This window comes from Galeopterus variegatus, unplaced genomic scaffold, assembly GCF_000696425.1.
Source record: "Galeopterus variegatus unplaced genomic scaffold, G_variegatus-3.0.2 Scaffold2749, whole genome shotgun sequence".
NCBI classification, from domain to species: domain Eukaryota; kingdom Metazoa; phylum Chordata; class Mammalia; order Dermoptera; family Cynocephalidae; genus Galeopterus; species Galeopterus variegatus.
Window position 1 is genome coordinate 119,448 of NW_007728860.1, and position 22,901 is coordinate 142,348.

A 22,901-nucleotide genomic window follows, 5' to 3' on the forward strand; every position below is an offset into this window, starting at 1 on the left:
CCGCTCACTGGCTGAGCGAGGTGCAGGCGTGACACCGAGGGTTGCGATCCCGTTGCCGGTCCCGGTCCAGTACCGGCGTGACACTGAGGGTTGCGATCCGTTGCCGGTCACGAAAAAAGACAAAAAGACAAAAAAAAAAAAAAAAGAAAAGAAAAACTATTAGAGCGAAGTTCATAAATTGATTACAAAGAAACATTTTGAGAATTCTGTATCTCTGATCAAAATGGTTACTTTAATTGATCTTAACTATGAAAAAATCATTAAAGGTATCAACAAACAGCAAATAACATTTTTACCTTTTTAATTTAGATGAGCCTATTAATTCAATTCTTCAAAATGAACCACAGGAACAGTGCTCATTATGATATGAAAGTGGGATTTATAAGCCTACAGAATACTGCATTTAGTTTTTTGGGGGTTTTTTTTGGCGGCTGGCTGGTACAGGGATCGAATTCTGGACCCTGGTGTTATCCATACCAAGCTCTAACCTACTGAGCTAACCAGCCAGTCCTGTACTGCATTTAAATATTATAGTTGGGATCAAGTATCATAAAAATCACAGAATTTTACAGCATTTTAAGACCATTTAGCCCAATTCACTTAAGTTACATAACTACTCAATAACAACATGTCAAGGCTAGAACTCAGTCTTTCGGTATACTCCAGTTACATGTTGTATACTCGTATCAGCAGTTTGTCTCTAGTGTAGGTATGGAGAGACATTCCTCTCTATCAATGGCCACTGTCTTACAGAAAGGTAAACAATCAACTATAGGACACTCACAAGTTAAAAGCAATTCCATTAGCTATGATGTTTGTTTTTAAGAGAAATGTTTTAAAAACCACATAGCTCTTTAAATTGAAAAGAGACAAAATCAAGTGTTTTATTCAATAAAGATATCAAATAACTATTAAACATAGTTCAGTTTCCTTGTTTTAATTAAAAAAGAGCAAATAAAAGGCAGAATAACAGATGTAAGGGAAAGGAAGAAAAAGCCACAAGAGTTACAATTATGTGTAAACTGCCAAGGCACCAAGTGACCTGAGAGAAATGACTGGTACAGGCTCTGCAGCAGCAACCCACAGGCGGTCAGGCTGTGTTTGTGCAGGTAGGGGAAGGTGTGGTGTAGTCTGGTGTGGTCTTTATATGGGATCCAAGACAAGCTGTAAAAATCTAAGAGTTTTTTATATTGGTGATGATACAATATTTAAAGCTAATTTTACAAGTTAATTATTTTTCTACCCCTATTTCCCTTTTTTTCCTAAACACAAAAGGCATTTGAAGTTCTCAAAATAACAGCCAAAGATGCAGCAGGACCAAAATCAGTTCTGTATCTGTAACTTCTCAATACATTTAAACTTGATTTATCAGGAATAGGAAAACATTGTCACCTTCTCCTACAAAATCTAAAAAATAAAAAGAGGAAAAACAATTTTAGAAATGCAAAGGTCAAAATCACAAATCCTTGCAGTGTGTATTTTTTAAATTCTTTACATGGATGCTTTGGGCTATTTCTAATCAGTTTCAAATCAAGGGCCAATATTAAACAGAAGATGCCTCTCTAGAACTGAAGATGCCTTGCTAAAACATATCCAGAAAACGTATCAGTGAGACTGACTTCTAGCTCTCAATAAAAAATGCCAAAAATACCTTATGATTTATTTTTTTTAAGCTGGAAAAATGAAATCCTCCGTCATCAAGCAATAACAGGAAAACAATGTCTCCATTCCAAAGACTAAATGTTAAGCTTTTTAAAAAGTGCTTGATTTACTATATTAATGAAATTAATGGGGAAAATAAAACGAAATTCATTTATGGATCAGCAAAGAAAACATTCTTTGTTTATTGTCTGCCTGTGTTAAGAAGAATCAGCAATATATTAATGAAATTAATGGGGAAAATAAAACGAAATTCAATTATGGATCAGCAAAGAAAACATTCTTTGTTTATTGTCTGCCTGTGTTAAGAAGAATCAGCACCTATCGTTTATAAATCATTAAAATAAAAATGCTCAATTAATCCTTATTTTATATGTAAAGGTCTGACAGAAACTAGTTCTACCTCTAGACCTTTGCTTCACAAATCGAAGCAATAATGGTTTCAGAAAGCAGTCACACTCTATGAGCAGACAATTGGAGAGATTTAGTAAATCCCACTTTATAGAGCAGAGACTAATCGGAAAACACAAGCCAGTCAAATGTTTCTTATGAACTGTTGACACTATATCAATGCTAAATCAATTGGTGGCATTTACTCTGAGTGACAGAAAAGAAATAAATATTTATATCACATAACCTATATCAATGAACCCAGGCAGAAAGCTATTTCTAACCTGTCAATATTTGATTATCTTGAAGAATCATGTCCTTTTCTTTTAATGATTAATATGAATTCCTTATTAAATCTAAGTGGAGGCTAGTGGAAAGGCAAATCATTATTAATGCTTGAGAGCATAAACCACTAAAATAAAAAACTATGCTCAAGTGTTAAAGTATCGTTAAATGTGACTTACATCTTCCATATCAAGTGGAGTCAGTGTTCAGCCCGGAATTTATTGATGCCCACAACTGTGCACATTACCTCACTGCAATGCAATCTCACTCACTGTTTAGTTACCATGTAGCACCGGAGAGAGGAATTAGTAGAAGGAGGTATTATGAAAGCTTCCAAAGGTGCGTTTTTCTGGGGTTTTTCTTTTTTCATTTTTTGAGTGAGAGTAAATAGCTAATACTTAAAAGAAAGAAAATGCCATACTGTTTAATGTGGGGTTATCACATTCCCAAGGGAAGGCAATAAACAATCTTTAAGTGTCAAAAATCATTGCCATAACAATCTCCCACCACAGAGAACCTTATAACTGAGACCACTAAGATATTTACGGTACTGAGCTCATTGTCAAAACATCAGGAACATTTCAGAATGCTTATTTTTTTGCAGTAGAAATCAACTGTTTTTCATTTTTGAAAAAGGAATCTATGACAGGTTATTTTCCATTGCCTGGGTTGAACAAGTGTAGTTAAAGCTTCTTAATTTATGTCAATTTTGAAATATATTTTCCAGTTGAAGAACAAAAGTGACTTGTACATTAATTACAACTGGTAACTAGAATGCAAGCATGTTGAAGATACATAAATATCCTAGGCTCAATATTGCTGCTCTTAGTCAAGTTTTATTTCATACTGGTTCTGAACACATACAGGGCACTGGGGGACATAGGTGTGGGCCCCAATCTAAACAAATCTTTGACTGCTTAAAGTTAAGAGTATTAGATAAACTAAATACCATCTAAAATTCTGAGTCTACCAAGAGTATACATATAACACCAGATTCTCCTTGGCTGCACATAAAATATTTTAAGGACTAGAATTCACACACTCTGGATGATGATCAGATATCAGAACCAGATCAACTTAATTTTTTCTAACTGTATTCAAGGGATTGTGAACTAAATAAGGAAGGCTTCCAGAAGTAACGCCATAGAGTCACCGTTCTAAGGCATGCACATCTACTAGGCCACAATGTTACAGGTGATATTAAAGGACAAGCATGAGGACCAGCTTTGTCTTCTTGACATGCTCCACTACAAGTACTTGATTCATGAAATGCCAATGAGGCTTGGAGAGGTCAGCGTGTGAAGGCACTGAATAAGCATCTGAGATAATTAAGATTTCAGCCTTCGAAACATGGACGGGAAGTGAACAGCAGTTAAGAAAATCAATAAGAGTCTTTTATTTGCAGTGACACAGATGTCTCAGTCAATAGAGCCTAATAGGAAAGCTTGATCGCAACAGACAGGCGCCTGCCTCCAAGGCTATCAAAGGGCTTCCACTATAACAAACATTAAAACACATTTATGTTGCTATTGAAGAATTGAGGACCCTGTAGGTAGCTTCATTTGCCAGTGCAAGTTTAAAAACACTATACTATTTCAGATGTGTCCATTTACTTGAACCAAAATTAGTGAGAATAAACTGGCCTGCAGGCCGGCCCGTTTGTCCCACACTGGCAGGGTTAGGTCATTCACCTTTGGGTGGCCTGTTGACTAGACAAACCAAGGTCCTCTGAAATCCAGGAATTTTGAATACCACAAGTCTGCTGTTTAACTAGAGTCTCCTAAAAAAGCCAGTGTTAGTTTCAGTACAAAAGAAGGAGCGAAGGTAAGAAAGTAACAGTTTCTTTTCTCCCCAAAGATAAGGAAAGAAACAGTAACCTCAGAATGCAGGGCCATTTTAAGAACTCATGGGTTGACACATTCATTCAGAACTGATTAACTTTTTTTAAACTGAGATGGCAGCAGGGTGTGTGCATGGTACTTCAATCTGCTGGGAGTGAAAGCCATTAGCACAGTGTGAAAAACGTGCTGCAAATTGTCCTGCCAATCAAATTAAGCCATGTTATCCATTTATGACAAGAAGAAATTCAGACTCTTAATCTGTTCAATAAATTTATGGATACAAAAACTGGACAGTACTAAGTCACTACTTTGTGAAAATCTTAATATATAATAATACCTACCTGGCCATTGGCTAATATTTTTTTCAATTCAGCAGACGACTTCTTTAAGCTGAAAAGGGAAGACAACTTTTAGTAGTGAGATCATCAACTTTGAACACCACTGAAAATTTCAGACTAAAATACACCTTTGCTTTTTGTATTTACGGACAACACTCTTTACATTCTTCTCCCTGTAAAAAAAAATTTTTAAACGTACCTGGCCAAATGCAAAGTTATCAATAAAGAGACTAAAACTCCGTTAGTAACCTAAAGTAATAAAGAAGCCTACAGTCAAAATAAAGCTATAATATTTTATGGCTTCAGTGATACTTCAGTGACTTTCTTTTTGGCCATTAGTTCTGCTGTCTTTGGATAGCCTGTCAGGGACAATTTTATGTGTACACTCTCATTTGCTAAGCACAAAGTACTGAACAATGCACTCTTTGAATGTTCACAGCAAAAAAAGATTATAGAATGTCAAAAGATACCATAGATAGTTTTAAGTCCAGGTCTTTTCCTGCAGTTAAGAGTTACAATGTGGCTACCTGGGAAGCAAATGTATAGCAGAAATAAATCCGGATACTCACTAGCTGTATGATCTGGAAAAAGTTATTTATCCTTTCTGAAACTCAATTTCCTCTCTCTATAAAATGGAGAAAATCTCAACTTTTTAGGTAACCAGGAAAATTAAATATTACAAGAAAACCAGCACTGTGCCTTATACATAGTGGGGGAGTTTTCATTAATAAAATTAATAAATTCTAGCTGCCTCTTCTTTCTTTTCCTTTCCTATAGGTATGAGACTCCACTTCCAGAGTTATTTACAGAATATTAAAATTTTCTCTGGACATATATGGCTATAACATTTATATGGATGAGTAGCAAAAGTCCTTGAAGAAAGAAGGGTGGCCCAGGGAAGCTCTGAAGTCCTTGTAGCTTTATAATGAGTTACACCTGTACACATCTACTTGGCTAGGAGTGTCATATAAAATAGCACCTCCCCCCAACCAATGTTTTATTTTAAATTTAAAGTTTTTTAACTCTATGAGGGTAATCCAAAACTTCGTGGAAAAAGAGAATTAAAAGATAACATGAATCTTTCCATGAACATTTTGAAGTACCCTCATATTATATAAATCTGTCCAATCTAACCCTCTACCTATCTACCAAATTATCTCTCTTCCTTGTGTTAGTTATCAGGGTAGATGTCTTTCTTCCCACCACATCCTCCCCCAATACTGGGAGCTCCCTGAGAACATGACCACATTTTACTCACTATATATATTCCATTTCCCTTCTCACCCTTGAACCCAGCGCAGTGACTTGGCCTGTGCTAAGTGTTCCATAACTGGTGGTTGTGGCAGCAGTAGTAAGAGTAGCAATACAGTAAGACACAAAGATCATAAAAACATCAGAGAGCAAAAGGACTCAGGACCTAATATGAAATACACACATTCCATTTGGTACTTTATTACTAGATTACATTTGAGAAAATCTCAAACTTCAAGTTTGACCACATTTACCATTTCAAAATAAGATTATTGTTCTTTTCAAATAGTTCTTAAACTTCTGCTATGGTCCAATGCCGACTATATGAAGCCTCAATCCCCACCTTCCTAGATTTTATAAAATATGCCCTTACCCAAGGGTTCTATGCTTTAATAATGTCCACCCACATCTAAGAATCCATGCACTAAAGTGGCAGTTAAGAATTTTATCCACCGGGACTAAAGCTGAACCATATACCAAAAAATAAACAACTGCCTAAAATCAGTCCAGTTAACGAAATGGTAATAGCAGCAACCATTTATTGGATGATTACCATGTGCCAGGCACTGTACTAAAATGCTACTACTTATTATCCTAATTTAATACTCACAGTAACTATGCCCTCTGGGTTATAGTTATTATCCCTAATTTACAGAGGAAACTAAGGGACAGACCTTGCTCAAAGTCAGTCTATCTCTTACACACACACACACACACACACACACACACACACACACACACACACTTTTTTTTTCTGGGAAACATTTACATCCTAGTATTCCCATAAATGACTCCCAGTTTGATAGTTCCAATTATTATAAAGACACAACCAAACAAAGCCCAAGCAATGTTTCTCCACAGATATTCCATTATGTCATAAACTTGAAATAATAACATTTTGATTCATTGCATTTACAAAATGTCTTTCCATCCAAGAAACAAAATGTGATTCTTTAATACAGCTTCATCAATCTTCCTAATACCAGAGGTAGATAGATGGAAAGTTCAATCATCCTAATTTTACAGAAGGAGAAACCCAGGTTGTTTAGGAAAGGCCTTTCCTTGGCAATGGGACTTGAATTCAGTAATTACAGTCTAGGAACATCACGTGCATCAGTAGTTCAGTGTAATAAACAGTCATTCACCTATGGCAAAGAACAACTCATGCTCTGACACTAACAGAGGAAAATACTGATTTCACTCATTATGCCAACTTCTGGCTACCAACTTATGTCTGCTTAAAAAAAAAACATTTTGTATCCTGGCAATTTTTTTGTGCCTCAGTAAACTCAATATTTAGTTTATCTGTATGGTCATAGTGACCTGTCCAAAAATCATTTTTAAAAACATTTAAAAATTTAAATGTGATACACTTGTAACCTGGGTATAACAGTTGAAGAGGGACACCGACATATCCAAAGAAGAGTAAAAGGGACAGGACTAGAAATAACATCGTATCAGAAAAGCTGAATGAGTTGGGAGAATTTAATCAGAGATAAGATTTAAAGGGAATATATGTATATTCATTCATTCACTTATTCATTTAAGCATGACTGACTATCTCCTATGTGCCAAGTACCACACCAGGAATTGGGACTTCAACAATGAATACGCTAGAGTGACTGCCCTCAAATAGCACAGAATCTATTGGGGGACAGAGGCCATTAGGATACAATATGCTCACAGCTACAAGAAAAGGAAGCACGAGGGGATTAAAGGAATTCATAGAAGGGAAACCTGGTGTAGACTGAAAGGTGGGTAGTAATCAGGGACAGTTTTCAGACAAAGATAATTTGGTCCTCAAAGATGACAAAGGTGAGCCAGAGTGAAGGTGAAGCAGGGATGAAAAGAGTAAGAAAACAGGAAAGAGGCAGCAGCAGACGTGCAGGCCCAGGAGTGAGAGGAAACTGATCCTTTCGGGGCACATGTGTTTATCAGCAAGGCTGGAATGTCAGGTGGGAAGGGGCGCAGTGGCAGGCCAGCAAGCTGGAGTGCGCAGTGTAACTACAATGTGAAAGGCCACTGCCCATCTGCTATGGAGGTCATCCCAAACATGTGAAGAGCAGTGAAAGGTTTTAAAATGGAGAAGAATGGCTCAGAACTGTGCATTAGCACGATCACTCCACTGCAGTGTGGAGGAGGAACTGAAATGGGGCAAGACTGGAGGGAGGAAACTATCGGGAGGCTGTAGCCGTGATGTGCAGAGCCAGAATCACCTGTACAGCAACAGGGACACCAGCAAATAGACTCAGAGCTACTCAGAAGGCAGAGCTACAGATGCAGGGACTGACGGGATGTGGGATTGAGGGAGCCCCACGAAGCAGTGAAGGATGACTGGCAGGTTACTTGGAGTTAGCAACAGGGTGGATGTGGCAGAAAGACAGGAAATCTAGAAGAAGCATATCTGGAGGGAAGATGACTGGAAGAACTGCCACCTGGAAGAGGAAATAGCCATGTTCTGAGGGCTACACTAAGTCTTTATGAGTGGGTGCTAAAGGGAAACAAATCTCAGCTCACGAAAAAGAACCTTCTAAGCTGTAGCTAAATGAAAATGGAAGGTGCTGCCTTGGCTGATAAAGTACATTCCTGCCACAGGGATTTTCAGGAGAGGCTTGGATGACCATCTGGCAAGGAGTGGGGAACCAAGCCTCAAAGGAGGGCAGCACTGGATTGGTGCTTCTCCTACTCCACACCACAGGCAAGGGATCTTTCAAAAACTCAGAGCCAGCCATGTCACTTCTGCTGAAAGCCCTCCAACAGTTCTCCAGGGCACTTAGAGAAAAATTCCCATGCTACTGGGCCTACAAGGCCCAGTGTGATCTGACTCCTGTCTACCTGCTCATCTCCTATCGCTCCTATTCCTCACCTCCCCTCTCCCCACATTCTTGCCCCAGCCATGTACCCCTCTCTGTGCTCTAGCCAAATTGGCCTACTTACAAACATGCTGAGCTTCTTTTCCACCTCAGGACCTTCACTATGCTCCGCTCTGTCTGAAATGCCCTGCTCTGCTTCCTGACATGACTAGGTACTTCTCATCCTTCAGGTCTACATGAAAACATCACTCTCCCCAGAGATCCTTCCTTGAGCATCAGTAGAAATCTAAACACATTTCCTGCCTAGTGTTCTCTCTCTTTGCATCCTGCTTATTCCCTTCATAACACTAACTATAAAGTGTAATTATTAGTTATTTTTTTTGTCTGTACACCATTAGATGGTAAGCTCCAGAGGATAAAGACCACATTATAGTCCTAATGCTTAAGACAGTACCTAATGAATAGGAGGCACTCAATGAATACCTGTTGATTAATTACCAACCTTGGACACAGAACATGGCCAACCAAGGGTGGCATATTAAAAATCACCTAAAAAGTAGAACGTTTTCATATTACATTTCTCCCATAATAGGAGTTACTACTGGAGCAAACTATCATTATTTAGGAATCTGTCATTTCACTAAGGGAAGATGCCACAGACACAAGACTGAGAAACACTAGATCATCAGATGGTCTCTGAACTTCTCTCCAAACCAATGACTTTATAATACTCTGTGAATATACATGATAATTTTTGAACAACCAAGCTAATATACTCATGTTATTAAAACCAAATCTGGGAAAATGGAAGAGTTACCCTGTTTCTCTGTCTTGCCATCTTTTCAACTCTATGAAATCTGAACACCAGGGAAAGTCCCTGTTCCTCTTCAAGGTTCATAATCAGTCTGTGTGGATGACGCCCTACCTGGAAGTTGTGGCAATGATGGAATGCCCTGCCTTCTCTGAGGTGAGTACAACAAGTGGCCCCACCCTCCACACCTCCACTCCGTGGAGCCATGGCTCACATGCCCAGCAAGGTTGGGGAGAGGAGCTGCAAAGTGCCTCCTGGCAGGCCCCACCCTTTGTTGGAACTGAAACACCTACCCCACATGACCACAGGCAGATGATCCACTGGTGAGTAATGAGGCTAACTGTACTTTAAGACAGAATAAATTGTACACAAAGGAAACACACCTTAAGAGCAGTGTGTTCATAGCAGTAAAACTGGTAGGTAGATTCTGTGGCACCATAATAAAGCAATCTGGGAAGTGGCTTTTGGGAAGATGTATTAGTCCATTTTTGTTGCTTATAACAAAATACGTGGAGCTTGGTGATTTAGAAAGAAAAATGACATTTATTGCTTACAGTTTCTGAGGGTGGGAAATCCAAAGTCCATCTGGTGGTGGCAACAGTGACTCCGGGGTCTCACATTGCAAGATGGTGGAAGCAGAAAAAGCAGAGAGAGAGAAAGACAGACTCTCCTCTTCTTTTAAAGCCCTCAGAAGCACACCCTCGACCACCATTTTTAATCCATTCACCTACTGCAGTGTCCTACAATCCAATCACTTCTTTAAGGCGCCACCTTTCAATTACCATAATAGGATTTCCCACTCTCTTAACAGTCACAGTGGAGGCTAAGTTTCTAATACATAAAACTTGGGGGGACACAATCAAGCATCACAATCCAAGGAGTTTTGGGGGGACATAATTCAATCCACTATGGAAGAGGACAAAAAAAAGGGGGGAAAGTAAAAAGAGATTCAGAAGGAAAGACTTAGAATTGCCTATAGTAAAGTCCCTTGGCCAGAAAAACAATACTGTGGGGTAAGTGGGGAGAGAGAGGTATTGAAGGGAAAATAGAAACCTAAACTACATCTCAGCCAATTAAGGGCTATGCAGATACTGGCTAAGCCGTAAATGCAGAAAAACCTCGGCATAGAATGGATGGGTTTTCGGGCTTAGTGTTGGCTTTTCAGTCACCAATGTGAACATGCACACGTGGAGCAACCACTTTCATAGTGTCACCCTCAATTACAGTAATATGATGTTACTGGCTAAATAACTGAATGTATAACCAAAATGTCCTAGAATTCTATCAAATGAAGCAGGTCATTCCTGCCACTTGAGGACTGTGATAGTTTGGAAGTAAGTTCTCAGGCGTGCAAGGACATCTGCAAAAGGCTCAAGTCATTAGTATCCATCCCAGTATGGGGCAATGTTAACATGAATTAATGAAGATTATCTTCCTTCGATAATAACTTCAATCTCCTGAACAGCCAAAGATACTAATGACCTATACAGCTGGTCAATTTCAATGTCACTACTTTATTCTTTCCCTGCCTCTTTCTGGTAAAGATAACACTGGATAATGACACTGCCAATAGATGGGCAAGCAAGAAAAAAATAATAAGCATTCTGTATTTTACAAATCAGATCATCATGGCAGGAAATAGTCAAAGGCACCAAATATTCTAATTTGGAAACTGAAGGAAGCCAATCCACAGACCAAAATTCATAATTTAACATGTCTGATTTCATCTTCTTATATGAGGTCCTTTCTCTTCAGTCAATATGTAGCTAGGGTTATCCAACTAATTAAATTTCTTTTTAGTCACATACACATTTTTTCTGGTGTTATAGAAAAGAGTTGTCTTTCCCTTTCCACCCCACCTTTGTAGATAACCATGTCAGGGGCACACTTCACCTGCTTGCTCTCACCTATTGCTTGGAAGTGAATCTGCGACTGCTGGGCTACTGTGTTGAGAGGGTCCAGCCCGGGTATTCACCTACAAGTATGGAAAGAATCTTTATCAGTCTTGTGTTCTGAGGACACAGTTCTAATTAACCTATAATTTGCCACAAATTTCTCATTTAACAATGGAGGTTAATTAGCTTGTTGCTAGAAGACCCATGGTTGGAGTCTCTTCAGTATATAGGTTACAGAAAACCATAAAAACCATATATTACATAATATTCTATTCCTGTCATGATTCAAATACTTAACAGTGCTGAAAAAGGAGAGATAAACAGGAAAATTCAATTCACTGTCTGGAACACACGCAAAAACAATATGTTCAAAAAGTACATTAAGAATATATCGAGGGGTCAGTAGTGAACCTCAAGTTATCATATCCTTCCAGCTCTACAACCAAGAAGAACATTTACTCACTAATAAATGAGGTCCAAGCAATTAATTTTAAAATATTTGAGCCTAATACAATAGTCAGCTTTTCTTTCATATATGAAGCTTTAAGCAGGAATTCAAAATACACAGAACAATGAAAAGACATTAATTAGATATATGTTTCTAGCACACTTATGTCAAAAGAAGAGGGGGGTATTCTGTGCACAATATGCTTATGTGCTTAATTAATCACTGAAATGAAGTCTATATTCTCACTGAAATAAGTCTTTGTGGAGACCAGTATCCAGGATCATTCTGAAGAAACTGACCAACAAAACAATTCCAAATAATTAAAAATAAAGCACCAAAACTCCGGTATCCAAATATAAACACATATTGAGCAAATACTACAGATGAATCCTCCTCCATCTCCCATTAGAAAAAAAAAAAAAAAAAAAACCAGACCGCTTGTCAGAGCTTGAGAAAGTGCAGTTTTATTTGACATTTCAATAAGTGGAACACAGCATTACAAATCCATCTAACTTTACTGAAACAATTATTGAAATTCGTACCTTCAGGCCATGTATGTTCCGTTCCCCAGGAGGCTTGCAGGCTGAAACAGTAATTGACTATATTGTAGAACACATCAGGGCCATTTACAAATTTGCTCAAAATGAATCGTTTAAAAAGAAATGAGGGTGACACCAAAATTAGCAGAGAGAAATGATTGAAAAGTGGCTCCCAAGACCCAAAGTGGGAATTATGAACCAGGGTTTTAACTTGCAGGAGTGAGCATTTATAAATGCAAAGTGCTTTCTGACACCACCTCATATAAATTCTAATTTCTGCTTAAAACATATAGAGATCAAGTTAACTGAGCTAAAATGATTAGATTCCTTTCATAATTCAAATTTCTGCAACCTTTCCTCACTTTATTACACTGTGTACCTGCTATCACTTAAACTATTTTGAAAACAGCTAAGGGTATTTCTTGAGGGCGGGGGCGGGGGAGAGTAAGAGAAAAATCTTTTAATGGCAAAAGGATTGCTAGAGATTCTAAAATGGAATATTCCAGTTTAAATACTAGTTTGCACAGCCATAAGCAGTCAAATTTATTAAAACACAGATATATAACCAATTTCATTATATTTCTTACAAATCTTGACATCTGCTTATATTTAGGTCTAAAGATAAAGCAGTACCAGGAAAAATAATATTAATTTTTTGATATCATCTTGAGTTAAAGGTTAGTACTTTCCCAATTCCACAAATGCTTCTTCATCAAATGTTAAAAATACAAAAGCTTCCTGACCATGTTATAGACTGCATCCATTTGAAAATTATGGTGCCCTACAAATTGTATGTTAAGAGGCCGTCAATTTTGATTGATTGTTTGGGGAAGGATGAATTTGATTTTTTTTTTTCTCTTCTCTCAGATGTAGCTGTGTTTTTCCTTTATTTCTGACGAGAAATAGAGCTGTTTAACAAGAAGAAGATATGGGCAATAATTACAAAACATGTCAGTCACTCTAATTTTGTACATTTCAAATATATTCAAATTTATTGTTATTTTCCTAGAAAATATATCTAAACCTTAATAAAGGGTTTTTACTTGTCTTTCAAAAATATATTAAAATTAAGACTCCAAATCTTTTTTCCTTAAAATGGAAATTAACTTTTTAAGCAAAACAACAGCCACATACATTTGATGCTTGGTCTCTGAGAGAACATCAACACTTCCCAGACAGACAACACTTCAAAATATTTCCACTGAAGTAACCAGTGCAATTCATAAACTTCATTTAAGAAGAAAGTGGCCAACTAAGGAGTTAGTTCTACAGAGAAGACTTGCCATGAGCTGGCAGTTACTATCCAAGGCAACTGTGCTACCCGAAATGAGGAGAACATATGTTATTAGAATAGAATAATTTTTTCCTGTCTTTCCTACTTGTTCAGTCTAAAGATTCTTTTTAACATGGAGCCTGACCACAAAATATAAGGTCTAAGGGCCTCTAACCTATTAGGTAGACCCAGGTAATATATCTACTATGTCTAAACACTAATTATAGAAAATTGTATAAATCTCACTTATTTACTATGATAAGATGACATGACATGCTGTAGATAGGTAGTAAAATGAGAAAGACTACAAAAAACTAGAAAAAGTTGTACTATAGCATACAAAAACACCACAAAGATAGGAAGACTGAGTCTCTCATTTTGAAATTTTTAAATTGGGCTTGGAAAGACTATATTTAATAATTTATTACAGCGCAGTAGGTTTCATGCTAAGACTACAAGTGACACTAACATCCCATAAATTTTATTCTTTTAAGTATCCTCTCCCTACAATATACTCTTCTCCCCACCCTTACACCAAGCCCTCCAAACTAACCCCATGAACATTCCACTAAAATTTTAATTTATATGCCCTTCCATGTTAAGCAAACAAAATTCTTACTCAAATAGTATATTAAATACTTATAAGCTGTGTGACTCTGAAGTTACTTAAACTCTCTGAACCTCAATATTCTTATCTATAAAATGGAAGCAATAATACCTAATAGGCAAAACTGTTGGGAGAATTAGAAACAATGGCACATAAAGCAATATTAGTACCTGAACAGAACATATTTCTAATAATGGTTGTTATTATCATTGGATGGGGCACAATGGCATAGATGGTGAGATTGACAGGGAGTACTTACAAAATGAAAGAAAACAAATAGAACTTGAAAGGTGTCAGATGAAGAGAAGTAAATATTTTATGAAAAGAAAAACAAAGACCCACAATAGAACTCTAATTTTCCAGGATACTGTAATAGGGCTTGCTACTACAGAGCTATCATGTCATCAAGCAGGGAAGCAATTAATGGAAAGTTTCAGCTTGTAAAAAACTATTACTTGTTGGGAAACAATTCTGAATCTTGCCCAAATTCTCCAGTCATTGAGAACATTAAGAAATAATCTGCATCCTTTATTGGCCTAATACATGGAAATGGCAAAAGCTCTCTCTCTCTCTCTCTTTTTTTTTTTCTTCCTGTTTTGGTGTTTAGTCTTGAAGTACAACAGAATTGGATTAATCATAATCCTTGTTTCAAACTATCATTGGCCCTAAGTGGCCCAATTTTGTTTACTCACTTAGCACTTTAGTAAGTTATTATTAATAATATAATATGCACTCCCAATTCCACCGCCCACACAAACACTAGAAAAGCTGTATTACTCTGGAACCCAGATCCTCTCCTGGGCTGGCCAAGCCAGCTGCCTTTGGAGACTTTATCAGTGCAAATAGAAGCCTACTGGTTAATTGAGCCGTTCAAACTTCAGAGTTACAGGTAATGAAAGTCTAGAATTTTTAATTGGAAAACTCATACTACGGTTATTTGTACAGTACCAGTTAACGAAGGTAAGTTTAACTTTTAATTATTTCAATTAAGTTATTTCTAGAAGGGTTACTTAGAGAATTTCCTTATCTGTTCCATTAGTTAGAAAACATGGATTCCAAGTGGGGCAATGTGTAACAGGTGAGAAAGACTTAATGGTTTATATAATTAAACTGTTCTTTTTCACCACTATTCAAATTTTGAGGGAACTTTTATACACAGTTGAACAATCATATCTGATACAAAGCTATGACTACCAAACCTAAAAGGGAAACAGAAAATTATGTGACCAGGTAATTCACCAAGACTCACTCTCCCATTTATGAGGATTTCCCATTACTTAGAAAAATACTTCCCCCCAAAACCAAGCACCAAACATTCTACCAAAATTTCTCTCCTAACACCCCTCAGTAAATTTTAGCTTCTGTACTACGTGAAAGTCTTCTCCTCAGAAGCTTTGGCCACTCTCATGAGCCACAATTTATAAATATACAGAATTAAAGTCATTCATTTGATATGGTTTAGAAATCATGTGGACCCCCCATGAGTTCTTTAAGCGAATTTAAGTATGTACTTCAAAAACAAAAAACAATCTAGTTAGTTTAATTTACTCTAGTAAATTAGATATTTTATCTGCCATAACCATAATATAGCCTACAATCCCCACGATAATGAATACTACTTTTGTTTTTTCAAATTAAGATCTGGACATCATGTTATGTGCATTTAAACCTTTGGAAAACATAACTGTTGATAAAACAGTTTACTGAAATAATCATTGTTGATTAGAATTTGTTCAACATTACCTCTTGGAAATATTTGCAGAGGCTCTATTAACTGTCCATTTACTTGCTGTTCCATTACTGTGGAATAATACTGCAAAGAGATTACAGAAAGAGATTACTCAGTAATGTATGAATACTGGAACAGACACTTATGGGTTATTTAATTCACAGTACTTTTGTAAACTGCTGGTATATATACATCAGCTTGGAGAATACTTTTCTCCTACTTGAACATCAAAATGAATACTGTGAACATCCAGGACTGAAAGTCTAGTACAGTGTTATCCTCCACACTGCCATTTATCTTTGAGAGTAAAAGTGTTGATTAAAACTTCATAACAGTATTGGGGGATTTTATTATTTATTTATTTATTTATTTTTGGTGGCTGACTGGTGTTGGGATTCAAACTCTTGATCTTGGTGTTATACCACCACACCCTATCCAACTGAGCTAACCGGCCAGCCCTATAATAGTACTGGACTTAAGAAGAAATATTTTGAAAACGATATGTATTTAAAATAACACAAAAAAGCATTTTAGTAGAAACTTCTCAAATTGCCTTTTGTTCTTTTTCCTCGGATTTTGAAAAGCAAAATGAAGAAGCTTCATATCTGGCTTGGACCCACATGACAGTTAATCAAACATTATTCATATTTGTATATAAAATGCACAGTTAATGGGAATCTAAATTACAGAGACTATGGAGCCAGAAAACAAGATATGACCCATCCAAAGATGACAGGATTAATATGATAAAAAGGTAGCCTACTTTCAAGCAAACACACCTTTTATGCTTCAGCCTTATAAACACTGTAGTATAGATCAAACTTCACTATAAAATTCTAGGCACAAAAAATAAAGTTCTAAGTGAAAAAGCTTTCATAGTCCTTCATAAAAACAAATCATTCAGTAGGTTGTACTGTGGTCTGATTTCCATATTCCTTAACATACTGATTGGCAGGCACAAAAAATAAAGTTCTAAGTGAAAAAGCTTTCATAGTCCTTCATAAACACAAATCATTCAGTAGGTTGTACTGTGGTCTGATTTCCATATTCCTTAACATACTGATTGGCAAGAATATGCCCACCTAACTTGGAGATGGCTTCTGTGCTCTCACTACTTTTAACTCTTGACAAACAACAAAGTGATGTTCTTGGTGGAAAATATCAGTGATGAAAACCGCTGATTTTGTGTTTTGATGGGCTGTCAAAGAGCAGAACTCTCTTTTCATCCTTGCTATTTCTATATTAAAAACACACACATATTATTTAACTACCACATTTTCAGGAAATTCCTCCTTGACTGTCATTATTTGCTGACATTCTAAAAAAGCTTCTTTTTAGAAGATATTACATATATCTCCTATTGTTTTTATGACAGTTAAAATTATTACAATATCAAGGCACTTTTTCCTTAAAAATAAAGGAGAGCTATAAAATTCTACATCACCTTGGGAATCACAAGTTAACAAATCTAAGGCTCTTTACCCTAGTAACTAATAAAGTGAAGGTGGATTTTTGATAGCTGTGGGCTGATATATAAGTGTACCCTGCTCTCCAAAGGCTTTCAAACTATAAAGGAAAGTAATCCTCTCCTTCTATGGACCTAAAAACTTATATACATACAGCATAAATACTTTCAACACTCTCTGGTTGGGCAAATATCTTTCAGGAGATTCTGTTCCTTAAACCCACAGAAATACAGCACTCGCCATTACTCAGTGATGACAAGTAAATGAAATATCAATCATGTAGGCTGTCAACCTTTTGGGACAGCAATAACTGTTAACAAGTAGTCTGGAAAAATTGTCTGAAAATGACTTGTCCTCAGCACACAAGTATTTGAGGTTTCCATGGAAAATTAAGATGCCAGTGGCTATTTGGAACATTGCTCAGGTATTCTTTTTAATGGGAAATTTGCCGGTTATTGATCCACAGCATGTACCCCCTTGCTTATGGAAGGCTGCAAGCAACTTTCCAATCAGTGGCTGTCAAAAAAATTACTACCTTTTTATACAGATACAAGACAACAGCAGTGGTAGTGTTCTCCTATAGTTAATGCTTTTCTTTAATTAACTGCTATGTACAATAGGTTAGTAATTTCAGTTACTACTTCACCATAGTCCTAGAAATCAAAACAAACAAAATATCCTTATGCTTTATCTAACAGCTTAATTATAGAGTTGTCTGAAACTGGTGCTTGGGGTCAAGTGTGAAAACAAATAACGTCAAATGTAAAGGGTCAGAACAGTACAATGCATTTTTTTCCTACTATAAAACCTTGCATGCATGAAATTGACCTGTTTTCTAGCTTTATTTATTTACCTCACAAAATAAATAGATAAAAATGGTTTCCCTCCCATTTTAGGTCTATGCCAAATCAGCTGGCAAACTGTACATACTTTTATAAATCACTGTGAGAATTTTTAAGCATCTATAAACATCTCTTTGTACTATGATTAATATGGTCAAGGTGATGATATTAAGTATGCCATCTACTCATTTCTCTAAAGCAAATAATAAGATTTTGGTTTTTGGTTTTTTACAATTATTCCAAATCCAAGTATATTTTCTCCTGCTGACATACTGTGTTTGAGCTGTGTTTGTATTAATGGAGAATCTTGTGTTCCACACAGCAAAGTGATTCACCGTCAAGATCATGACATAAAGGGTGGTAATCAAACCCATGGTATGAGCCCACTCTGCACAACTGACCTCTGTGGAGCAGGCCTGATGAGGGCCAGGTGTCCGCCAACAAGGTTCCCAGACTAGAAGCTCAAGCCACTGCATAGTAGCATTCCCTAAGGGACAAGGATAAAATGTGGTGCCATGCATGGTACCTCCTGGCACAGAGGAGTCCTGACAGGCCACTAGACCAGTGCTGCCCAGTGAGATGTGCAATGAACCTGGAGGAGTCATATGGCTCAAACCCAGGAGTCTCATCACCAGTCGTCTCCTAGCACATGACCTCAGTGAGGAAATGCTCACTGAGCCCCACTTTACTCATCGTAAAATGAAGATGGGATCTACCCACAGAACTGCTGTGAGACTCTCATGAGAAAACAGATAAGAAAGCAATTAATAAACTACAAAGCAGGTTGTTTTTAGATCTTGAATCTCTATTCTTCCTTTAAGAAGATTCCAATTTTGGTGGAAGCAATCATAAATAAGCAGTGATGAGAAAGACAACTAGACAAAAAAAAAAAAAAGCAAAAAACAAAGAAAGAAACAAACAAAACACTAAACCTGTACACCGAAATACTTAACAGAGCTTGGATAGAAAAGTAACAAAGTGACCATCATAACATTAATGAAGCCATAATCTGAAGTTATCCAAATAACTTCTTTATCTTCTCTTCTATAATCCTATTCTGGCTTTTATTACACCTAACACAAAGTTCTGCAAATAGTAGGTGTTCAATAAATATTTATTGATTAAAATGGGGTTAAATCCTGATTCTGCCACTTAAAAATGCAAAAATAATGATGTATAAAAAGTACAAAATACTGTGCTCAAAATAATACATCAGCAGCAGTTATAAAATGTGTTTTCTGTTGCTATTGCTTGCATAGTCTGTTACACGCAGTAATTGCAGCAATAATCAATAACTTAACTGAGTAAAAGATTAATCAGTTTTGCAATTGCTAATGGAATCTCCAGTACCAGGCTCAGATTACTTTGAGTCCCACTGAGATGTTCTTCAAAATCCTTAAACAATTTTAATAAGGATGTGACAAAGTTTAGCATAGTTATCCAAAAATCTAATTAATTTGAAACAGAGGGCCAGATTCAACAAGGGGATAACAAGCACTATTTCTGGCTTTGTTTTGTTTGCAAGTGTATCAAACAGTGTTTCTATTTGTTATGAATCTAATTCTAACAACACAATTCTATCAATAATTACATTTTTTTCCTCATGGAAATCTGCCACATAAAAAACTTGAGTTCTAAAACAGCACAGTTTAATTTTACAAAGCACAAGTTCTCCATTAAAAAAGAGAAACAGAGAGACAGAGAAACAACTCTTACTCACTGAATCCTTATGTGTGTTAGGCACAGGACTGCATATCTATGTCTATCTGTTTAATTTCCACAACCTTATCCTATTTTGAGAGTATCATCACCTCTATTTAACAGATGAAGTAAATGGTATATCAGTGAACAAGAAATACACTCCTTTCATTCTCACCCATGCAGTTGGGACATAAACGGTATGTTTACTATTTAAGAGTTAAAAGGTAGATTATCTAATATTTCTCATACCTCAACACATTTAACTAAATAATCTGGGTTACGGGTAGACTGCTGAGCTGGTGGAAAGCTCTGGCTTCTTCACTCACACCCTGGGTGGGCTGGACCACGTCACCCGATCTTTCAGAGACTGGAGAAGCAGTACAAAGATATCTGCTCTGAAGGATAACCTCCGGCTCTTCATTTGGTGACCCATGGGTGTCCTCCTACCTCTACAACCACTCCACTCAGTTTCCTGTAAGTGGTTCTCCCCACCCCCTATTAAATGCTGGAGTTCCCCATGGTTTTCCATCAACATTTCTTCTCATTATATACTCTCTTTGAGTTGCTTCAGCCACTTCAAAGGTTTCAATTACCAGAGGAGTCACTGAGACTAATTAGGAGTTGATGAATCACAAATCTTTATTTCCAGCCCAGATTTCTCTCCTAAGATTCGGAACAAACCCCATTGGTTGTCCAGAGCCTCCTCCAACTCAACAGGTCCAAAATTGAATTCCCTCCCTCTTCCACCCTTCCTTCATACCCTAGACCTGTCTTCTGTTGCCTGGCTATCTCAGTAAATGCCATCACAATGACTGAGTTTCCCAAACCAGAGATCTGGAAGTAATCCAGACTCTCTCTCTTTCCGTCATCCCCACATTCAATTACCAGGTTTTATTACCTTGACATCCTTCCCACTTCTCAAACCTGTTAACTTCTCACCAGGCCTGATGGCTACCACCGTCTTTCACATGAGCAGCATCCTAAGAGGCTTCTGTGCTTCAGAACTTTTCCCACCCAAGCCACCCTCCAGATTGCAGCCACCAGAGATATGAAATATAATCATGTCACTCCCCTGCTCCCTCAAGCTAAGGCCCTCCATGACCTAGCCCTCCATCCTTCTCAGCCTCATCTCATGCCCTCCCTCCTCATTGTCCAGACAGACAGAATCACAGGCAGCTCCTCCTGAATGCACAGGGCATCTCTCACCTCTTTAAACACACTGTTTTCTTTGCCCAAAACACCCTTCCCAGCACCTTGCCCTAGCTTACTCCACCTGGACACCCCCTTCTTCAGGAAGCCTTCTTGGTGTCTCAGAGCTAGATGAGGCACTCCTCTGTGCTCATAGAGTACCTAATAATACTGAAGCATTATTATTATCACTCTTCCTTCTAATTATGAGTTTTTCTTGTCCTTTCACACTGACCTCTGTTACCTTTTTTTGTTAGTCTCCCTAACAGGACCATTAGCTCCTGGAGGGCATGAACTGTATGCTCACTACACTTCTAGCCCCTAGGACAGCGCTTGGCCAGCTGCTATCCACTACACATTTGTTGTATGAAAAACTGGCTGCATGAATGAGTGAGCAAATCAGCAAGTGAGCAACCTCAGGCCCCAGCTCTCTATTTTCTAGCTGTATGACCTTGAGAAAGGCACACAAATTGTTTGTACCTTTCTTCTGCTGCTGTAAAAATGGGGAAGATACCTGCCTTATGATATAAAGGTGTTAAGAAGATCAAAATTAAGGATGCTAGTATACAAGAAACCTCTTATAAAGTACTTGAAAAAAATCTTGAAATATGGCACAGTGCTATAAATCTCCCACCTCCAAGCAAGAATATATAGAAGAAAAGTGTTCATAAAAATAGGGTAGCACCAAGCCTATTCAATGGGGTCGGGACTGCCTCTTCAGCAAATGGTGCTGGGAGAACTGGATATCCATATGCAGGAGAATGAAACTAGACCCATACCTCTCACCATATACTAAAATCAACTCAAAATGGATTAAAGATTTAAATATACACTCTGAAACAATAAAACTTATTAAAGAAAACATAGGAGAAACACTTCAGCAAATAGGGCTGGACACAGACTTCATGAATACAACCCCAAAAGCACGGGCAACCAAAGGAAAAATAAACAAATGGGACTATATCAAACTAAAAAGCTTCTGCACAGCAAAAGAAACAATTAACAGAGCTAAAAGACAACAAACAGAGTGGGAGAAAATATTTGCAAAATACACATCCGACAAAGGACTAATATCCAGAATATATAAGGAACTCAAACAACTTTACAAGAAAAAAACAAGCAACCCAATCAAAAAATGGGCAAAAGAGCTAAGCAGGCATTTCTCTAAAGAAGATATACAAAAGGCCAACAGTCATATGAAAAAATGCTCAACATCACTCAGCATCCAGGAAATGCAAATCAAAACCACACTGAGATACCATCTCACCCCAGTGAGGATACTAAAATCCAAAAGACTTTGAACGATAAATGCTGGCGAAGTTGTGGAGAAAAAGGAACTCTCATACATTGTTGGTGGGAATGCAAAATGGTGCAACCCCTATGGAAAATGGTTTGGAGGTTCCTCAAACAGCTGAAGATAGATCTACCATACGACCCAGCTATCCCACTGCTGGGAATATATCCAAAGGAATGGAAATCATCAAGTCGAAGGTATACCTGTACCCCAATGTTCATCGCAGCACTCTTCACAATAGCCAAGAGCTGGAATCAACCCAAATGTCCATCATCGGATGAGTGGATACAGAAAATGTGGTATATCTACACAATGGAATACTACTCAGCTATAAAAACAAATGAAATACTGCCATTTGCAACAACATGGATGGACCTTGAAAGAATAATACTGAGTGAAACGAGTCAGGCAGAGAAAAAGAAATACCACATGTTCTCACTTATTGGTGGGAGCTAAAAAAAAATAAAAACAAAAAACAAATCAATTCACTCACATACACACACACACACACACACACACAAAAAAAAAAAC

At 37.3% G+C, this 22,901-nt stretch overlaps 1 protein-coding gene across 1 annotated transcript in view; it reads right to left on the reverse strand.

Moving 5' to 3' along the window:
• The window catches only part of LOC103598824 (dual specificity mitogen-activated protein kinase kinase 5), a 151,557-nt gene that overhangs the window by 96,694 nt on the left and 31,962 nt on the right, over positions 1–22,901 (reverse strand). Inside the window, exons 4-7 of the mRNA XM_008582877.1 lie at positions 15,894–15,963; positions 12,274–12,314; positions 11,296–11,363; positions 4,517–4,565 (exon numbers count right to left, since the gene is read on the reverse strand). Coding sequence (XP_008581099.1) covers positions 4,517–4,565; positions 11,296–11,363; positions 12,274–12,314; positions 15,894–15,963 — 228 coding nt within the window. The remainder of the gene's footprint in view (positions 1–4,516; positions 4,566–11,295; positions 11,364–12,273; positions 12,315–15,893; positions 15,964–22,901) is intronic.